The 15,420-nt window shown below is 48.0% G+C and overlaps 2 protein-coding genes across 2 annotated transcripts; one reads left to right on the top strand and one right to left on the bottom strand.

The window, feature by feature from the left end:
• The first annotated feature begins 187 nt into the window (after positions 1 to 187).
• Positions 188 to 9,628, top strand: LOC135829686 (uncharacterized). Its single transcript, XM_065342077.1, has 5 exons — positions 188 to 502; positions 5,403 to 5,439; positions 5,837 to 5,939; positions 7,767 to 7,907; positions 8,890 to 9,628. The coding sequence occupies exons 1-5, from the start codon at positions 344 to 346 to the stop codon at positions 9,104 to 9,106; spliced, it is 657 nt and encodes a 218-aa protein (XP_065198149.1). The 5' UTR covers positions 188 to 343; the 3' UTR covers positions 9,107 to 9,628.
• Positions 9,629 to 12,304: 2,676 nt separating this feature from the next.
• Positions 12,305 to 13,901, bottom strand: LOC135829309 (uncharacterized). The gene is made up of 2 exons (XM_065341712.1): positions 13,712 to 13,901; positions 12,305 to 13,581 (listed from the first exon to the last, which is right to left on the bottom strand). The coding sequence occupies exons 1-2, from the start codon at positions 13,899 to 13,901 to the stop codon at positions 12,305 to 12,307; spliced, it is 1,467 nt and encodes a 488-aa protein (XP_065197784.1).
• Positions 13,902 to 15,420: the final 1,519 nt, after the last annotated feature.

Raw genomic sequence — 15,420 nt, forward strand, 5'->3', positions numbered from 1 at the left:
ATCTACTGTCATCTTTGCGCCCTGCAGTGCTGCACCATGTACCAGTTCACACCCATGGGCCCAGTGTCCTCAGGCTTACTGTAGAGTCTGCAACGTTCGCAGGTCTAGGTCTGCCTGCACTCGGCGCTCACGTGCACTCACGTGGTCGGATTTATTGGGCAGGACTAGTCGACTGTAGTACTAGTACTAGTAGGCCGAAACCCAGGGAGTCGAAAAAGACTGACTATCTGGCCAGGTGCAAACATCAGCCATCACCATCGCCTAGATATTTTTTTCCAACTGTCTGCTCTTCGCCCCTTGCTCGGCCTTGACTTGTTTCACCGTTCTCCCTGCCCAGTTCACTATGACCAGCGTCAGCCCCGTGCAGGACAGCGATTTCGACCAGTTGCTCGAGTTGGAGGCCAACAAGGAGGCTGCAGATGGCTGGTCGCATCGTGCCAGTGGCGATGGCTTCGAGACGTGGGTGCGCAGGAGAGGCGACGAACGAATGAATCTCGTCAAGGTATAGTAAATGTAGCTACAACTTAAAGACTAATTTTAGCTTCGTAGGCGGCAAAGTCAAAGAAGAGTCCCTGTTTACAAAATCCCGGATCCGCTCCTGAGATGTACGAGACAGAATGCACACCGACGGCCGCACACAGTCCTTGTCAACCTTAACCGTGACAAAAGTGTGGTTGGTGGTTGGTTGGTTGTGTTTATTTGAATTCGCAAACCGAACGGACTGAACGTGTCCAATGACAAGGAATGACTATGTGCCAGGCCGGCCGTCGGTGTGCATTCCGTAGCGTGCATCTCGGGAGCGGATCCGGGATTTTTGTAAACAGAGACTCTTCTGATCTTTGACATTGCCGCCTACAAAAGCTGAAATTAGTAAACGAAAAAATCTGGCGTTTTTGACATGTGTAACGTATGCGGTTCTGGATGTCAACACACCACATGCACATGCTTAGACTACAAGTACTGTAGCGTCCAACTCGCAAGCACAAATCTATTGACACAAGCACTGTAGTCAGGTGATCAATACAATTTTGAAGTACAGTGTTGTTGGGTCACGGCTGAAAGACTGGGGGGGGGGGGGGGGGGGGGGGGAGCCTTGTAGCCTACTACTAGGCCAATCTTATTCTCATGTACAGTAGACTAAACGCAGTGGAGTCACCGCGTATATGACGGCATGCTGTGCTTGGTGGAATCCTAGCCTGTCCGTTCTCTGATACTCTGTTCTTTGGCACCCAGAGGTACTGCAGCACATGATGATGGGAATTGCTTGATTGATCATGTGATCGATCATGTGATTGATCATGTGACCCAAGTTAGTTCCCACACAGAGAACCTTACAGTTTGGGCTCGAATACCTGTGATTAGCTTCAGGTCATGAATCTCAGGGGAAGACACCCCAAAATTACACATTCACAACTCACAGTGAACATTACACTGACAGCGGTGGTGAAAGTCCAAGGCTGATCAGTGCAGCCATTCCGAAGTTACAGCAGCTTGACATTTTCACTAAATTTGGTGACATCGTGATGACGTCATAACTTGCCTAGAAGAGGCCTGCTCGAGGACAGATCCGAGATCTGGGATGTCACACTCACAGAGAAGTAGATTTTGTAAGGGGGGGGGGGGGGAGGGTAGATGGAGAATAGCCAAACATGTTCTTGTTTTGTTACGACAGCAAACTTGCTGCTAAACGTTTTTTTTCTCCAGTTGGGGCTCCGATAAGGTGCCGTATAGCCCAGACCAAAGTGTGCAAATACGAAAGCAAACTTGCTGCCAAACGTTTTTTTCTCCAGTTGGGACTCCCATAAGGTGCCGTAAAGCCCAGACCAAGGTGTGCAAATACAAAGTTCATCTCTGTGATGTCACGCATGTGGAATATATTTTGGACTGGTGATGATGTCATCATGATGTCACCAAGTGAGAGGGCCTGAGAGCCCAGGAGCCCTCGCTGTGCTTAATATCCTAGGTCATCATGTGAGTTTTTCAAACTGATGGAAATGTCTTTGCAATACGATTGCCGTGCACTTGTTTTTGTGTTGCAAAGACGCTTCTATTGTTTTGTTACCCGGCTTTCACTGAACAGGATTGAGCAATCGAAAGGTCTATTCGCATTAGAAAGTTCTCAGCTATCGGCTTGAACAAGAGCTGAAAAATAAACGCAAATGGATACGTAATGCGAAAACTCAGATTCCCAGACAGGTACATTCTACCAAGTAGTTATACATGTACATTATGTTAGGGGCCGTCTGGGGTTACCAATAGTTTTTGCAAAACGAATTTTTTTAGTATTTTTCAACCCCCTTCCCCCCCCCCCCCACCCACCTATTCTGCAGGTGAAACGAATTTCAATAATTATGACAATAAAATATTGATGTCAATTTTTGACACCCAGAAGTAACTGGGCATTCTCCATCTGCATTCAATAATTAATTTTTCAAAACGAAACTCCTTCAAATCCACCCACCTCCAAACGAAAACGTTTCGTTCCGAAATACCATTGGTGACCTTGGATGCACGTCGCATACGTGCACATTCAATCAAGTTGCTTCAAGTTGTGATCCAGCACCTGAAAGTCCACTATCAACAAGGGGCTAGCAGCCTTTGCCGGCACGGTACGGGACATGAACGGGATAGGCCAGACACGGTGTGTCACGTGATGACGGTCCTACCGACCGCACACGGAACAGGTGAAGGCATGTTAAAGATCACGTATTTTCTCCTGACCTGTTCAGCGGTTTCTTGCTGTCGACGCATCCAGTGATCCTGCAACGAAGTCGGCGAGTCTCCAAACGTAGCGATCTTTGCTCCGTTGTTTCTTGTTGTCTTGTCGTAGCCGTAACCAGGGTAGGGCAATTGAATTCGAGGGCTGCTTGAGCGGCCCCTTCAATGTGGCAAACTTCTATCGCTGTATTCTCTTCTACTTGTAGTACAACGAGTCACATACGCTGCCAGAGACAGCTTCACGTCCGGGCCTGACTCGTCTTCGCCCTCGAGCATAAAGTCCCAATTATTATCGATATCCACGAGATCGGTCTGCTCGTGACAAACCCCCGAAACAAAGATCGAACTTCCTCAGGCAAAGCATTTGCCTCCGCCGAAATACTGGCAACGGATTGAGAGCCCCCACTCATTTGCTTATCATCAGCTACATGCGAGGGCAAACCAGTATCTACGGACGGCGACGCCGAAGCAGAGGCCAGGAACGTCTCGGGCAAACATGAGGCCCCTAGACAGGTCACGGGGCTATTCGTGGCAACTAGCACACTAGAGGCCTTTGGACCGGTCAAAACGCCATTCATGGCAGCTGGCCAACTAGAGGCCAGATCAGACGTAACTGGTTAATCATGATCAGGACGGTGGCAGGAGGTACTGGAAGCAGACGCATCGGAATCGGGACATGAAACTCTCGATGGAAGCGAACATCTGGCCTACTGATGACTCCAGCTTCTGGAAACGCTCTAGCGAAACAGATCTGGGTCTACCGACCGATCTGCAGGCTGATTTCCTACTCACACTTGATGTGAACCTGACGTACCATGCCGCTATATTCAACTCTTTTTTGTCTATTTTTTACTAAAAGAAGCCATGTGGTGCACGCAATGGGAACATGCAGCAGCCATGGTGGTGGGGGACAGGCGCTCTGTCGACCAACTGGTCTCGACATCGTCACGCTCTGGACGCGTGTCGTTCTGGTGCTGCTTGAGCAACGTTTTTGACCTTTATCAAAGTCGCGCCATTTACATTGAGCAAAATTAATACACTGTTGTTTCATCACCTTCGCTATAGCCCGGCTTGAAAAAGTATAGGCACCGACGTCTAACTTGGCCTTAATTTCTAAGGCCGATATCCGACGCCGCTATACTCACCTCGTTGTCCGTCACCAGCACACAAACAGCTCCCCCAGAACCAGAAAGAGAACCTGAAGACATCTCGACACTGAACGGGAACACGGCCTGAAAATTACTAGCGCAAAGAAAGAACTCAGACTACTGCGTAAAGAATATCCCTGAAAGCATTATGCCAAGCATGAATGTGAGAAACGCTGACACTACTAGGAGCATGAGAGGGACGTCGAACATGCGGTGTTTGTACCACTCGTGTTCAGCGCCACTGGACGGCAGGGCAAGGCCGCTAGTGCACTTTACAATCGCCTCGCCACTATGTTTTGCGAGAAGCGGAAGGCGCCGTATTCGGTCATCATGGCTTATAACGTTATCAGGTGTCGGCTTGGCTTTGCGCTGATTCGCTCGGCCAGTGCGTGCCTCAGAGGTCACCGTGGTCGCCCTCACACTGTAGCATCGACGCGACGGGCTCCGCATCGCTGATGGTCTCAGAGTGCTGCTTGCCTGGCTAACCTTGGACATCCTGCATGGCACATTCATGTAACTGTAGTTCTTGAGGTGATCTTCAGTTGAGCATGACTCATACAATGTACAGCTATACCGGTAGTATTTTCCTTCACCGCAAGAATTATTGCTTATTTTGCCCTTAGGAGAGGCTTTTGACCAAAACAATATTTGAACACTAGTAAAATAGGAGAAGAAAACACATGGAAACGAGTTATGAAGCAACTACCCACGAATGCAACTAGATAATAAGCGGTCAGTTTAATTTGAACACAAGTACTGAAAATATGTGGCCTGCTTTCTTTTATGGTACAGTACGGCATGGTACGGAACGGGACGGTACGAGATGGTACGGGACACACACGGGATACACGATTCAGGTTGTGCGTGCTTCCCCCAGCTGCATCTCATGTTTGGCATTTAAGTGGTAAAAAAAATTAAAAAATTAAAAAACTCCAACCATGGCGGGTCACGTGAAAAGCCCTACAACACAAACACACACCGAATTAGAGCGGTGTGCACCCTGTCTAGCGCCAGACCCACTAAAGTAACTTATTTTGCATAGCCGTAGTACAGGAATTAAACAGTGGGGCGGTCAATACCGTAGACTAGTGACAGTAGCGTTTCCACTGCCCCTGTATTTCTAATGGAAAACAAAGACAAGTGTCTTTAGAAGTAGCAAGCCCCGGTGATGTTTTATCACTTATCCTAAATTTGTCCAATCTGGTCGGCGGGCCCAGCTGGATATCATCCGTTGTGTGTGTGTGTGTGTGTGTGTGTGTGTGTGTGTGTGTGTGTGTGTTTGTGCGTGTGTGTGTGTGCATGTGTGTGCGTGCGCGTGTGTGTGTGTGTGTGTGTGTGTGTGTGTGTGTGTGTTTGTGTGTGTGCATGTGTGTGTGTTTGTGTGTGTACATGTGTCTGTGTTTGTATGTGTGTGTGTGTGTGTGTGTATGTGTGTGTACGTGTGTATGTGTGTGTACGTGTGCGCGTGTGTGTGTGTGTGTGTGTGTGTGTGTGTGTGTGTGCGTGTGTGTGTGTGAAATTTGGATGCTTCTGCAGACATACTACCACATCAAAGGTGTTACAAGGGAGCAGTGTAAGTGTGTCATAGTTTACCTATAATCCACCGTACATAACCCCAAAGAGTGTGCAACTCCCTCACTGCTGCCCCGACAACGTCAATTATTTGCTCCGCCGCACGAATGATTAATTTTCCAACGTTTGACCAGGGTGTCAGCGCACAACACAGGTCTCCTGGCACAAGTGTGTCCAGGATTGAACGGGGCTTTGTCCACCGTTGGTTCAGGATAGGTTTGCTAATGTGTATGTATCGCACACTGCAGCATAAGAAATGATGTCAACTTTGTTTTCACGATTGTTTGATATTTGCGTTAAGCTCTCCTCGTGAAATTGACGAACATCAATACGTCGCAAAAAAATGTTGCCAAACCTGAGCTCGATGTTTTCGCCTCTGTCATTGCCCGCTGCTCCAGTGTGTGAGCTAATGTTTGCACCTGCTCTGAGAGTGCGCTTTGACACCACCTTCAAGGAGTATCGCATCGTCAAGGACTTCGGGGATCACAGAATACTATATACGTGAGTGCGGTGTCTGTCATCCTAAGCATTGAAGACGTAAAAGAGAGAGAAAGGAAAACATGTTTTTTTGTTGTCTGATGGTTGGGTTCTTACCATGAAACTCTCTGAGTAACAAAGAAACAGCCTTGTTTTATTTCCTTTTGTGTACGTCTTGCGTACTACGCTCTGCCCGCTGCGGGCATTTGGGCACTATTGCAGGTATATATTATATAATATATAATACTCAATCTGCAGACAGAACTGTTTCGTCCTTTGTGGACTCGCATTATTATATATAGACACACCCAATGCTGTAGACAGCAAGCTGTTTCGGCCATAAAGGCCTCATCAGTACAGCTATGAGCTAAATAGGCCGAGCTACCAGCTATATATATATATGTGGCGCACTGCCTCTGTGTTCTTGTTCACTAGGTTGAGGGCGTTGAAAAGGGAAGTATAGGACAGCCTGTACATACAAGTACGGGCCAATACCATATCTGCTGACAGCAGTGTACGATAAGATCTACTTCAGTAGTCACAACAACTATCCATGGAATCCAATACACCACACCACCACATATGTCATTGCACTCTTGGCCGATCCAAACTAGGGTCCGGCGGATTCTGCCGGCAGAAAAATTGGCAGAATTCGGTACTTTTTCTGGTAAGTTTCATGCATGTTTGGTATGTGGATAAAGAAATGGAGCAGAATTCGAGGAATTGCCCGCCATAAGGTTTGTATGGTTCTGCCAATTTCACTGCTTTTCGAGCAGAATCTGCCACCTTTTCGAGCAGAATTCGCCGGTCCCTAATCCAAACTCTGCGCTCACATCACCATCACCACAGCGAGGACAATTCCGGCATATAGATTGATATTGACAATGACCCTCCAGACAGCTGTTTTGCTCCTCCTCAGCTCATCAGTGGAGGCATATGATGTTGAATGAAAGAATAATTAGGATAGACTGATCTTTAAAGGGCTAAATTGGTGTATTTGCGCTCATTCTGCATAGAAACGTGGCATACCCTAAGTGACAAAGGTGATAACAAGGTCAGGTGATAACGACACGCGCTCATGGCTGGGACAGGAACATGTAGCACATGTGAAAAGGGGGGCGCAAAAAATGTTTTCAATATTAAAATAGAAGAAATCACATGGAAACGAGTTATGCAGCAACTATCCACGACTGCAACAAGATGATAAACAGTCAGAAAGTGTGATAATAGGGCACACTCCAACACTGACAGGCTACTGAGACATTCAGCGACCAGAGACCTAGCTCTAGCACATCTCCAGTGCGCAAACCTACAGCCTTCCAACTTGGAAGGTTCATGGTTACGTAGGGGGCGGAGGGTCAATGTTATCAGCTTTTTGCAGTGATATCACCAAGCAAACAGAACCAGGTGAGAAGTTGAAAAGGGTAATGCCAGGGTTCATAATGTTCGCAGTTTCCTCACGCGATAATACTCAGAAAAAGAACACACTTCAGGCTCTTTACGAACATCTTGAAACTTTTCAGTTTCACAAGTATACTTCATAATATGTCTTCATAATATGAAGTATACTTGTGAAACTGAAAAGTTTCTAATTCCTCAAACATATTATATTTGAGGAATTAGAAAGGGTAAAACCAGGGTTCCTAAGTTTGAGGAATTAAAATTCCTAAGTTTTGAGGAATTGAAAAGGGTAAAACCAGGGTTGATAGGTTTTGAGGAATTGAAAGGGGTAAACCTGGCGTTCATAAGTTTGAGAAAAGAGTAAAACCAGTGTTCATAAGTTTCAAGAAATTGAAAAGGATAAAACCAGGGTTCACTAGTTCTTTTGCTCTTGACTCCTTTCCTTTGCAGACGCTGTCCCATGACTGTTCCGTTTGTCTCTGATCGGGATTTCGTTGTTGCGCAAGTGTGTCGCAGAACTCCCACCGAAGTGTGTGCAATCAACAAGCAAATCGACACCGACCTTGCTCCAAAGGTATCTGGGGTGGTCAGGTAAGAGACTAAGGATTTTGACGTAGCTGTGCACTTGATTTCGCGTGTCTCTATCGTGAACATCTGGAATGCAAGCGCAAAACCTTTGTAGTGCAGTAAACCGTCTGTACGCCTGCATGCCTATCTCCCAGTCTCTCGCTATGTTTCATATTCCAGATGAACGGCCTCTGCTTGCATGCCGGCTACACCATAGCTCAGTGATTAGAGCATCGCTGGCCCCAAGCGAACGGTCCTGGGTTCGAGTCCTGGTGGTGACAGTCGATTGTATCTTCAGACTCTAAACATTTTCCATTCCCCCGACCGTGAATATTTCCAACTGAGTGAAGATTTGATAACCGCAATCAATAGAACTAGCTGAACCGACATTTGTGTACTTTATTCATGCAATGTAAAAAACGGTGGAGACGATGTGCAATAAAACGATGAAAATATGAAGAAATGGTGTAGGGAAAAAATATGGATTCAAGCAAGTTTTCGTACAACACTCATCTGGAATCGTCGTTGTACTAGTGAAGAATGTCAATATAAAATGCAGATGACTTATTTTGGTTACTAGCATTTGCCAGTAAATTCCTTCTGAAGAGATGGCAGCGAAAACGTTCAAGGAAATCTAACCTGTGCCAATGGTGTGTGTTTGATTTTTGAAAGCGCAACTTGCTTTACTTGTTTTGTTGATTCCATCTCTGTCTCCACGAAAACTGATAAATTGAGGTATTAGAATTCTAATTCATTCACTCTATCTGTTTGCCTGTTGCCAGTGTTGGTGTGTCTATCACACGCTATTGTTATGCATGTTTGTACGGATATGCACGCACGCCTACACACATGCACACATGTACAAACACACACACACACACACACACACACACACACACACACACACACACACACACACACGCCCCCACGCCCCCCCCCCCCCCCCCCCACACACACACACCCACATTTACACAAGTCATCTTCTCTTTTTTTTGTTCTTTTCCAGAGCTAATACACTGTGCGCAAGCTTCATTATCCGCGACACAGAAGGCGATGAATGCGCAGCAACCATGTGCCACCTTCTGCAAGCAGAGTACAAGATGAGTGTACCGGCCAGCGCGATCAACTCCAGAATCGCCTCCATGCCTGCCGCCTTCATCAAACGAATCCAGGACTTCATCACTCATGTGTACAAAGCCGAATTGGCAGCGGCCGAATCCTGAGTCCCAGGAATGAACAGCTTCGCTCGCCATAGAAGGATACGCAATCATTCTTCTTACAAGTTGTCATGCTGACCAACTGTTCTAGGCGTTTTCACTGTTTAATGGAGAAGACCCCGCAGAGATGACAATTTCGTTTTTCTTGCCTGTTTTAGTAATGGGTTCAACTGTATCTTTCCTTCGTTCGTTCTTTCTTTGATAACAATCCTCGAAAAGAAAAAATGAGGAAGGGACTACAAGTTACGCTATAATGTCCACTAACACCACCAGTTATTTAGTAATTGGTAGTTGGTCCTTGGTCCGTTTTCTTTTCTATAAATTTATCCTTGGCTCTCCATCCGAGTCCTATCCTCCGAAAGCAAATACCCGTACTTGCCTATCGACTGTAGTGAGTTTTGTCACTTTTGTGTATGTATCTGCATTCTAGGTGATTTACGCCATGACTGTGTCCGTGATTCTAGTTTCTACGCCTGGTGCTTTCCTGTACTCTTGTAAGTTCGCACAATAAAAATTATGCTGATTGCAATCAAGGCAAAGTTGTGTTTCAGGATCTTTGGGCGACCAGGACCGGGTTTGGGTGACCGGAGACCGGGTTTGGGTGACCAGGACCGGGTTTGGGTGACCAGGACCGGGTTTGGGTGACCAGGACCGGGTTTGGGTGACCAGGACCGGGTTTGCAATTTGGGTGACCGGGTTTGGGTGACCGGAGACCGGGTTTTTGGTGTCCGGGTTTGGGTGCCTGGGTTCAAGTGCAAGGGCAGGCCAGGAAAGGGACTGTTGTTACTGTCAGTGTGAGCAGGAAGGGCAGCAGCAGCAGCAGCAGCAGCAGGACACCCCTGGTCCCTGCACGTCCACGTGATGTCGGCCTTAGCTCTGACTTACATGTAGTTACCGATACAGTAAATTAACCGTCATTAGATTCACGGTACAATCACGTACTTCTTTGACGTGCACGGTACAGTCTTGGCCCGGAGAAATCCGACCACATGAATTACTAGCAGGGCGGGGCGGGGGGGGGGGGGGGTATGCGGCCCTTGCACGACACGCACTTGAGCACGGGTGACGGGTCGGATTTCTCTGGCAAGAAGACCTGTCGAAGATCTAGAGTCTTTTTATTTTGTTTATTTTGTTTTTTGTTTTTTACGAGAAACCACGAACCTCGAGAACAGAATACTGCATGATAAAGGTGGCTGCAGCGCAACTGTGGTGGTGAAACTGGAGCATCTCCGCCGACCTGAGGTCTCGGCTTCAGCGACACTTCACTGTGCACCAAAACGTGGGGAGGAGTAAGCACAGGGGGGAGGGGAGGGGGGAGTACATTTGTATAGAGGGTGAAAAATGGAAAGATGATACAATCATGTGATAGAGTAAAAAGGGGGAGCAAGGGTGCAAGCGGAGAGGGTATTCAGGGAAGGTTCAGAGGGCATCTGTGGCTGAGTGCAAGTCTCCACTGGGGAGAGCCTTGTAGGCACCTTCCTTGAATGCCTGCATTCCCTTCTGCGTGGAAAGGTTGCGTAGCAGGGCAGATGGGACACGATTCCAGTCTTGGATCGTGGCATGGGGGAATGACCGGAGAGCACTATTACGGGCTCCGGCCGGCAGTGTCGGTGCTAGTTGGTGCTGGTGCTGCTCCTCTCTTGCTGGTGGCCAGTGGAGCGCCGGTGCTGGTTAGCAACTGCCCTCAGTGGTGTCATGGTTGTCGGGATTGGGGGACCATCAATCCAATGCAGCTTGTACAGGCATGTGAGTGCTGCGACTTGACGCCGAACAGCGAGGCCTGGGAGATACGACCCTGGACCGATGAGCTTTTAAAGGGCACTCCGGCTTCATTTTCGACGCCGAGTTTTCGATGCCGAGACGAAGGTTGGTGAAAGAGAAGACCCCTCGAACAAGAACGAGTCTCCAGAAGCGATCGAGTCGAGCAGGAAGACGACTTTTGAATTTCGGCCGAGCGAGCGCTGATGACGTAATGAGGGATTAGCTTGCCAGTGGAAATGCATCTGCGCACATACATTTCACATACTTTTTGGCCAATTTTCAATCGAAGAGGAGGTTGTTTTCTATGTTCTCTCAACGTCGTGAGCGATCCCGTCTTCTATACCCTTCCAGGTACCCTGAAGGTCCTCCAGAGGAGAATTTATCTCCATCAAAGCGTTGTTGATCTGCTAAATTCGTCTCGAGACATATTCACCCAGTGCAGTGCTGACAAATGTAGACTGTTGAATCTGTGATAATTGTCGACGATGGACAGAAAGGTTGATAGCCGCTGTCGCAGGGAAAGTGAAGCTGCTGGAAGTAACAACGGGGAGCTTGTTAGCATCACTTGATCACAGCAGCTAGACGGAATCGCGGGGAGTACTGACTATAGGCCTTATGCACATTTCGTCATCGATGACGTCAGGCTGCCTCTCGTCGACCCGCTTGGGGGGATCGATTCGAGCACTGCACTGCGGAAGTAAAAAAGTGAGTTTGGTTCTTCTTCACTTCCCATATTTCCTGCATCAGTGCCTGATTTGTTCGAAGCTCTTGTTAGTTTGGTGTTAGCTAGGTCCAGGTCATCATCTCCGTTTTTGAAGCAGGAACCACCGTGGTCTGCCGAACACACACCCTAGTTCCCACCGCCACTGCCTTCTCTTATGCGTGTGCTGGTGTTGTAGTTATTTTGTCAGCTTTTGAATTTCAGCAGTCGATTCTTGTAGTTTTGATTGTCACGTTCACAAATGGATCTGTTGCTTGTGGAGAACGATATTCCGGGACATCATTGCTTATGTGTAATACGCATAACAAATTGGTGCAAATTAAATTCGGAAGATGCCACTGATCTACTGTCACGTATAATCACCGATATTATTGCATGTGTGTAATACACATAACCATTTTGTGCAAATTAAATTCGGAAGATGCCACTGAACTGCTAGCACGTACAATCACCGATATTATTGCATGCGTGTAAATACGCATAACCAATTTGTCCATAATAAATTCGGCAAATGCCACTGAACTGCTATCACATGCAATCATTATATGTGTTGCGTTGGGCTTCAACAGACTGACGGCGAGAACCGGCAAAGTTTCTAAAAGAGTACTATGGCCGTTTAGGCGATAACTGCCAGGTCAAACAGGCAGTGGTTCAGAACACTACAGTCTTTCAAATGCAAATGCATAGTCTGTCCAGACCACTAACTGATGATCAACTGAGAACTAAGCCACAAGGGCACCTTCAAAGTTTGTCAGCATAGCACAGACAAAGACCAGAGTGTGTATGTGGTCAAACAATGTGTTCTCTATGTTGCCAGCCAGAATCTTGTATGCCTTGATTCGTTGCATTTTCCGTTCGACATGAATTCGTACTGCCGCTATCTTTTTAGTGGCCAGGAGGTCTTCCGGGGCCATCTGCCGGTCACCGGACTTGAACGGGGGAATGTTCAAGCGAACACCAACATCCAGGAGCAAGTCCTTTATCTCAAAGCCCTTGTCCGCCATGACTGAATCACCAGCTTCCAGGAGGGTGATCAGACCACTGCTCTCGGTGATGGCCTTGTCCGAGATTGACCCTTCGTAGGCATCAGAGACAAAAGTCACATGGCCATGCGGCGCGATGCCGATGAGACCCTTCGCTGTATTGTGGCTCTTGTAATTAGACCAGGTAGAGGATTGACGGGCCAGAGAGGTAGGTGTTTGGATGAAGAACTCAGTGCAGTCAAGAATTACTCTAGTCGTGGGGTACCAGACCTTGAAGCAGGGTGGCATCAGTGAATTCACTGTCCGCCTCGGCAACCAGACAGGTAGCTGCTTAAACTTATGGTACATTAGAGAGACCCATGATGTTACGAGACGGGACACAGTGGACTGCGAGATCTCGAAGCGGAACGCCAGGTCAACTTCGCCGAGTCCAAGGCGAAGGCGCATCATGACCAGCAAGAATTGGTCAACGAGAGATAGCTTTGGCTTCGGGCCACGCTTCTGGCCTTCTTGAGATCGGTCCTCTGGAGCAGACGCCGAACCCTTCCACAACCTCATAGACTGGGCCGCTTGGTGCAGGAAGTTGAAGCATGCCATAAACATTAGGGCTGAGCTAAACCCGCTGTAATAGTTCACCAAATGGTGGTCCTGTTTGACGCGGTCATATGACATGGCACTTGGATGCGTAGGGTTAGAAAAGTACTTCTCCTGCTCCAGCGCATCGTACCTAGTTTGCAGCTCCTCTAGCTTCGCGTCAGCTAGCTCGAGCTTGTCCTGGAGCTTTTTGAAGCACGAGCAATCGTGATCCGCCTCACACACACCCCTGCTCACACCGCAACTGCCGTCTCCCACGAGCGTACTGCTGCTCTCACCTGGCAAAGTGTGAACGTCGTCCTCGCTGCCACCGCATGCAGCTACTGGGCTCTCCTCCACGATCTTCGTCTCGACCTTCTTGCGCGTGGCTGGTGGCGGTGCAGAACGAACTGCAGGCTCCTTCCGCTTCGGCTTGTTGCTGTCTGTCCAAGCAAATATTGAAGGAAAAACTTTTGCTCTCCGGTTTAAATTTCTCCTCGATATAATCAGTCTTCTTATCTGCACGCTTTCGATCTCCGGGGCAGTAATCTTCCGGTTTGAAATGGGCAGAACATATTTTGGTAGAATCCGTCACTTTGAAGTATTCCGGGTGATCGTTGGCCACATCGGTTCGCTCATCTCGCCGGATCTTCACTAGCCACGTTTTCTTTTCCACAGGATCCTTCGGAAAGCCATGCCAAGCAAGATCAGGGTGCGTATCTGCTTGATTGGTGCAGAGAGGGACGCAGCAGCCGTGAGCCATGTTGAATTAACGGCTACTAAATCTACAGACTCAAGGGAACTCCAAACAACCAGACTAGGAAGAGATTTATTTGGGACGAACACCAAAAAGCCGAAGGAAGACAAAGGAAAATGCAGTTGTCGAGTGACAGCCGGCTTGTTTCACTTTTCCGTCCCCCCAAGCCGGTCGCGAGCTCCGCCAAAGCGATGATGTCATGCGAAGCGTGACGTCAATGTGCATAAGAGCTATTTGTCTCGCCCTCAGTTTAGTGAATGGACCGTATGCGTGTTAAAACAAAATGGCGTCACGATTTATTGAAAGTGGTATAGTTGGTGGTACGAGTGTTCAAACCCATTTGAACTTCATACTGTTCGTCTTCTTTTTGACATGCTCTCTTTCCCTCGTCCTTAGCTTTTGTTTGTTGAGAGCTGTTTTGGCTTTCTCCTATACCTCTGGGGGATGCCAAGTGATGGTTTTGAGAGGCTGGTGATGGCTGTGAGCGAGAGTTTGCCGATCGGCGTCGTCCTCGCTATAGCGATGAAAATACTAGTTACTGCTCACCTGGCAGATATCACAACACGTCGGAGCGTCCAGGAGCAAAGGAATCTTGGGTTTTCACTGGAATCTAGTTCCTCCAGCATCGTGTAGCCCACCGTCGGTGAATGGCGGTCCAGAAAGGTCGAACCTGGTCTTCTGCAGCATCTCGCAGTCCTGCGAGGCACACTGAATACGCCTGTCATGTATTCTACAAATAAAAACCACGAAGTAGTGGACTTTACAGTGATGAGTCTATCCTGTATGCTGCAAAAGACGCAGGAAATGTGACTGGTGTCCGTACACTGGACGCCAATATCATCCCAGTCTTCTCCTGCAGAATCTGTTTGACATTGATATACCAGTATGCAGTGGGTCGACATTGGCCTGGTTGGGCAGCTATCTGCCTGGGTAGATGTAGCAGGTTTTCATTGGCGCGTCGTCCAGTCCGACTTCTTCTTGTTACTGTGGAGTACCGGCAGGGTTTGAGAGGTTGCTCGTGCTGTGAACACATCTCTACTGCCTGTCTCGTCCTGGAAGTGCCGTCTCGCCGCTTCCTTGCTCTACAGTCACGCCGTTATTTCGCTTTGTTCCGTGGTGCAGCTCAAAACCTGCCCAAACAACTGTGAGCTCGCAACATGGTATGGACAAATTGCACCACTCATGCTGGTTAACTAAAACCGGGATAGTCGAGTAAGCGAGTTCACTCCCTGGGCCATGGCAAGATCTGTTCAGCGCGGGCTATTCCAACGTCCAAGTGCATAGTCACCGATCGATCCATGCGATGGTGGTTGACCTACAAAGAGCCAAGGTCTACGAATACTACTATTGGATGCTGTCTACATGCAGTCAACAAAATCGAAGTACCTTAGTATGCTCCAGAATAGGGCATGTGCATCTATAGCATGACACAACAGGGGTTCTGGCGGCACCTGTCAAACAAGCAGTAGCGACTAGTGCCAGCTACCTATTGGAGGCTAGCCGCTACAGTCTGTCACTGGAGATA

This window comes from Sycon ciliatum, chromosome 13 (assembly GCF_964019385.1).
Source record: "Sycon ciliatum chromosome 13, ocSycCili1.1, whole genome shotgun sequence".
Taxonomy (NCBI): Eukaryota; Metazoa; Porifera; class Calcarea; order Leucosolenida; family Sycettidae; genus Sycon; species Sycon ciliatum.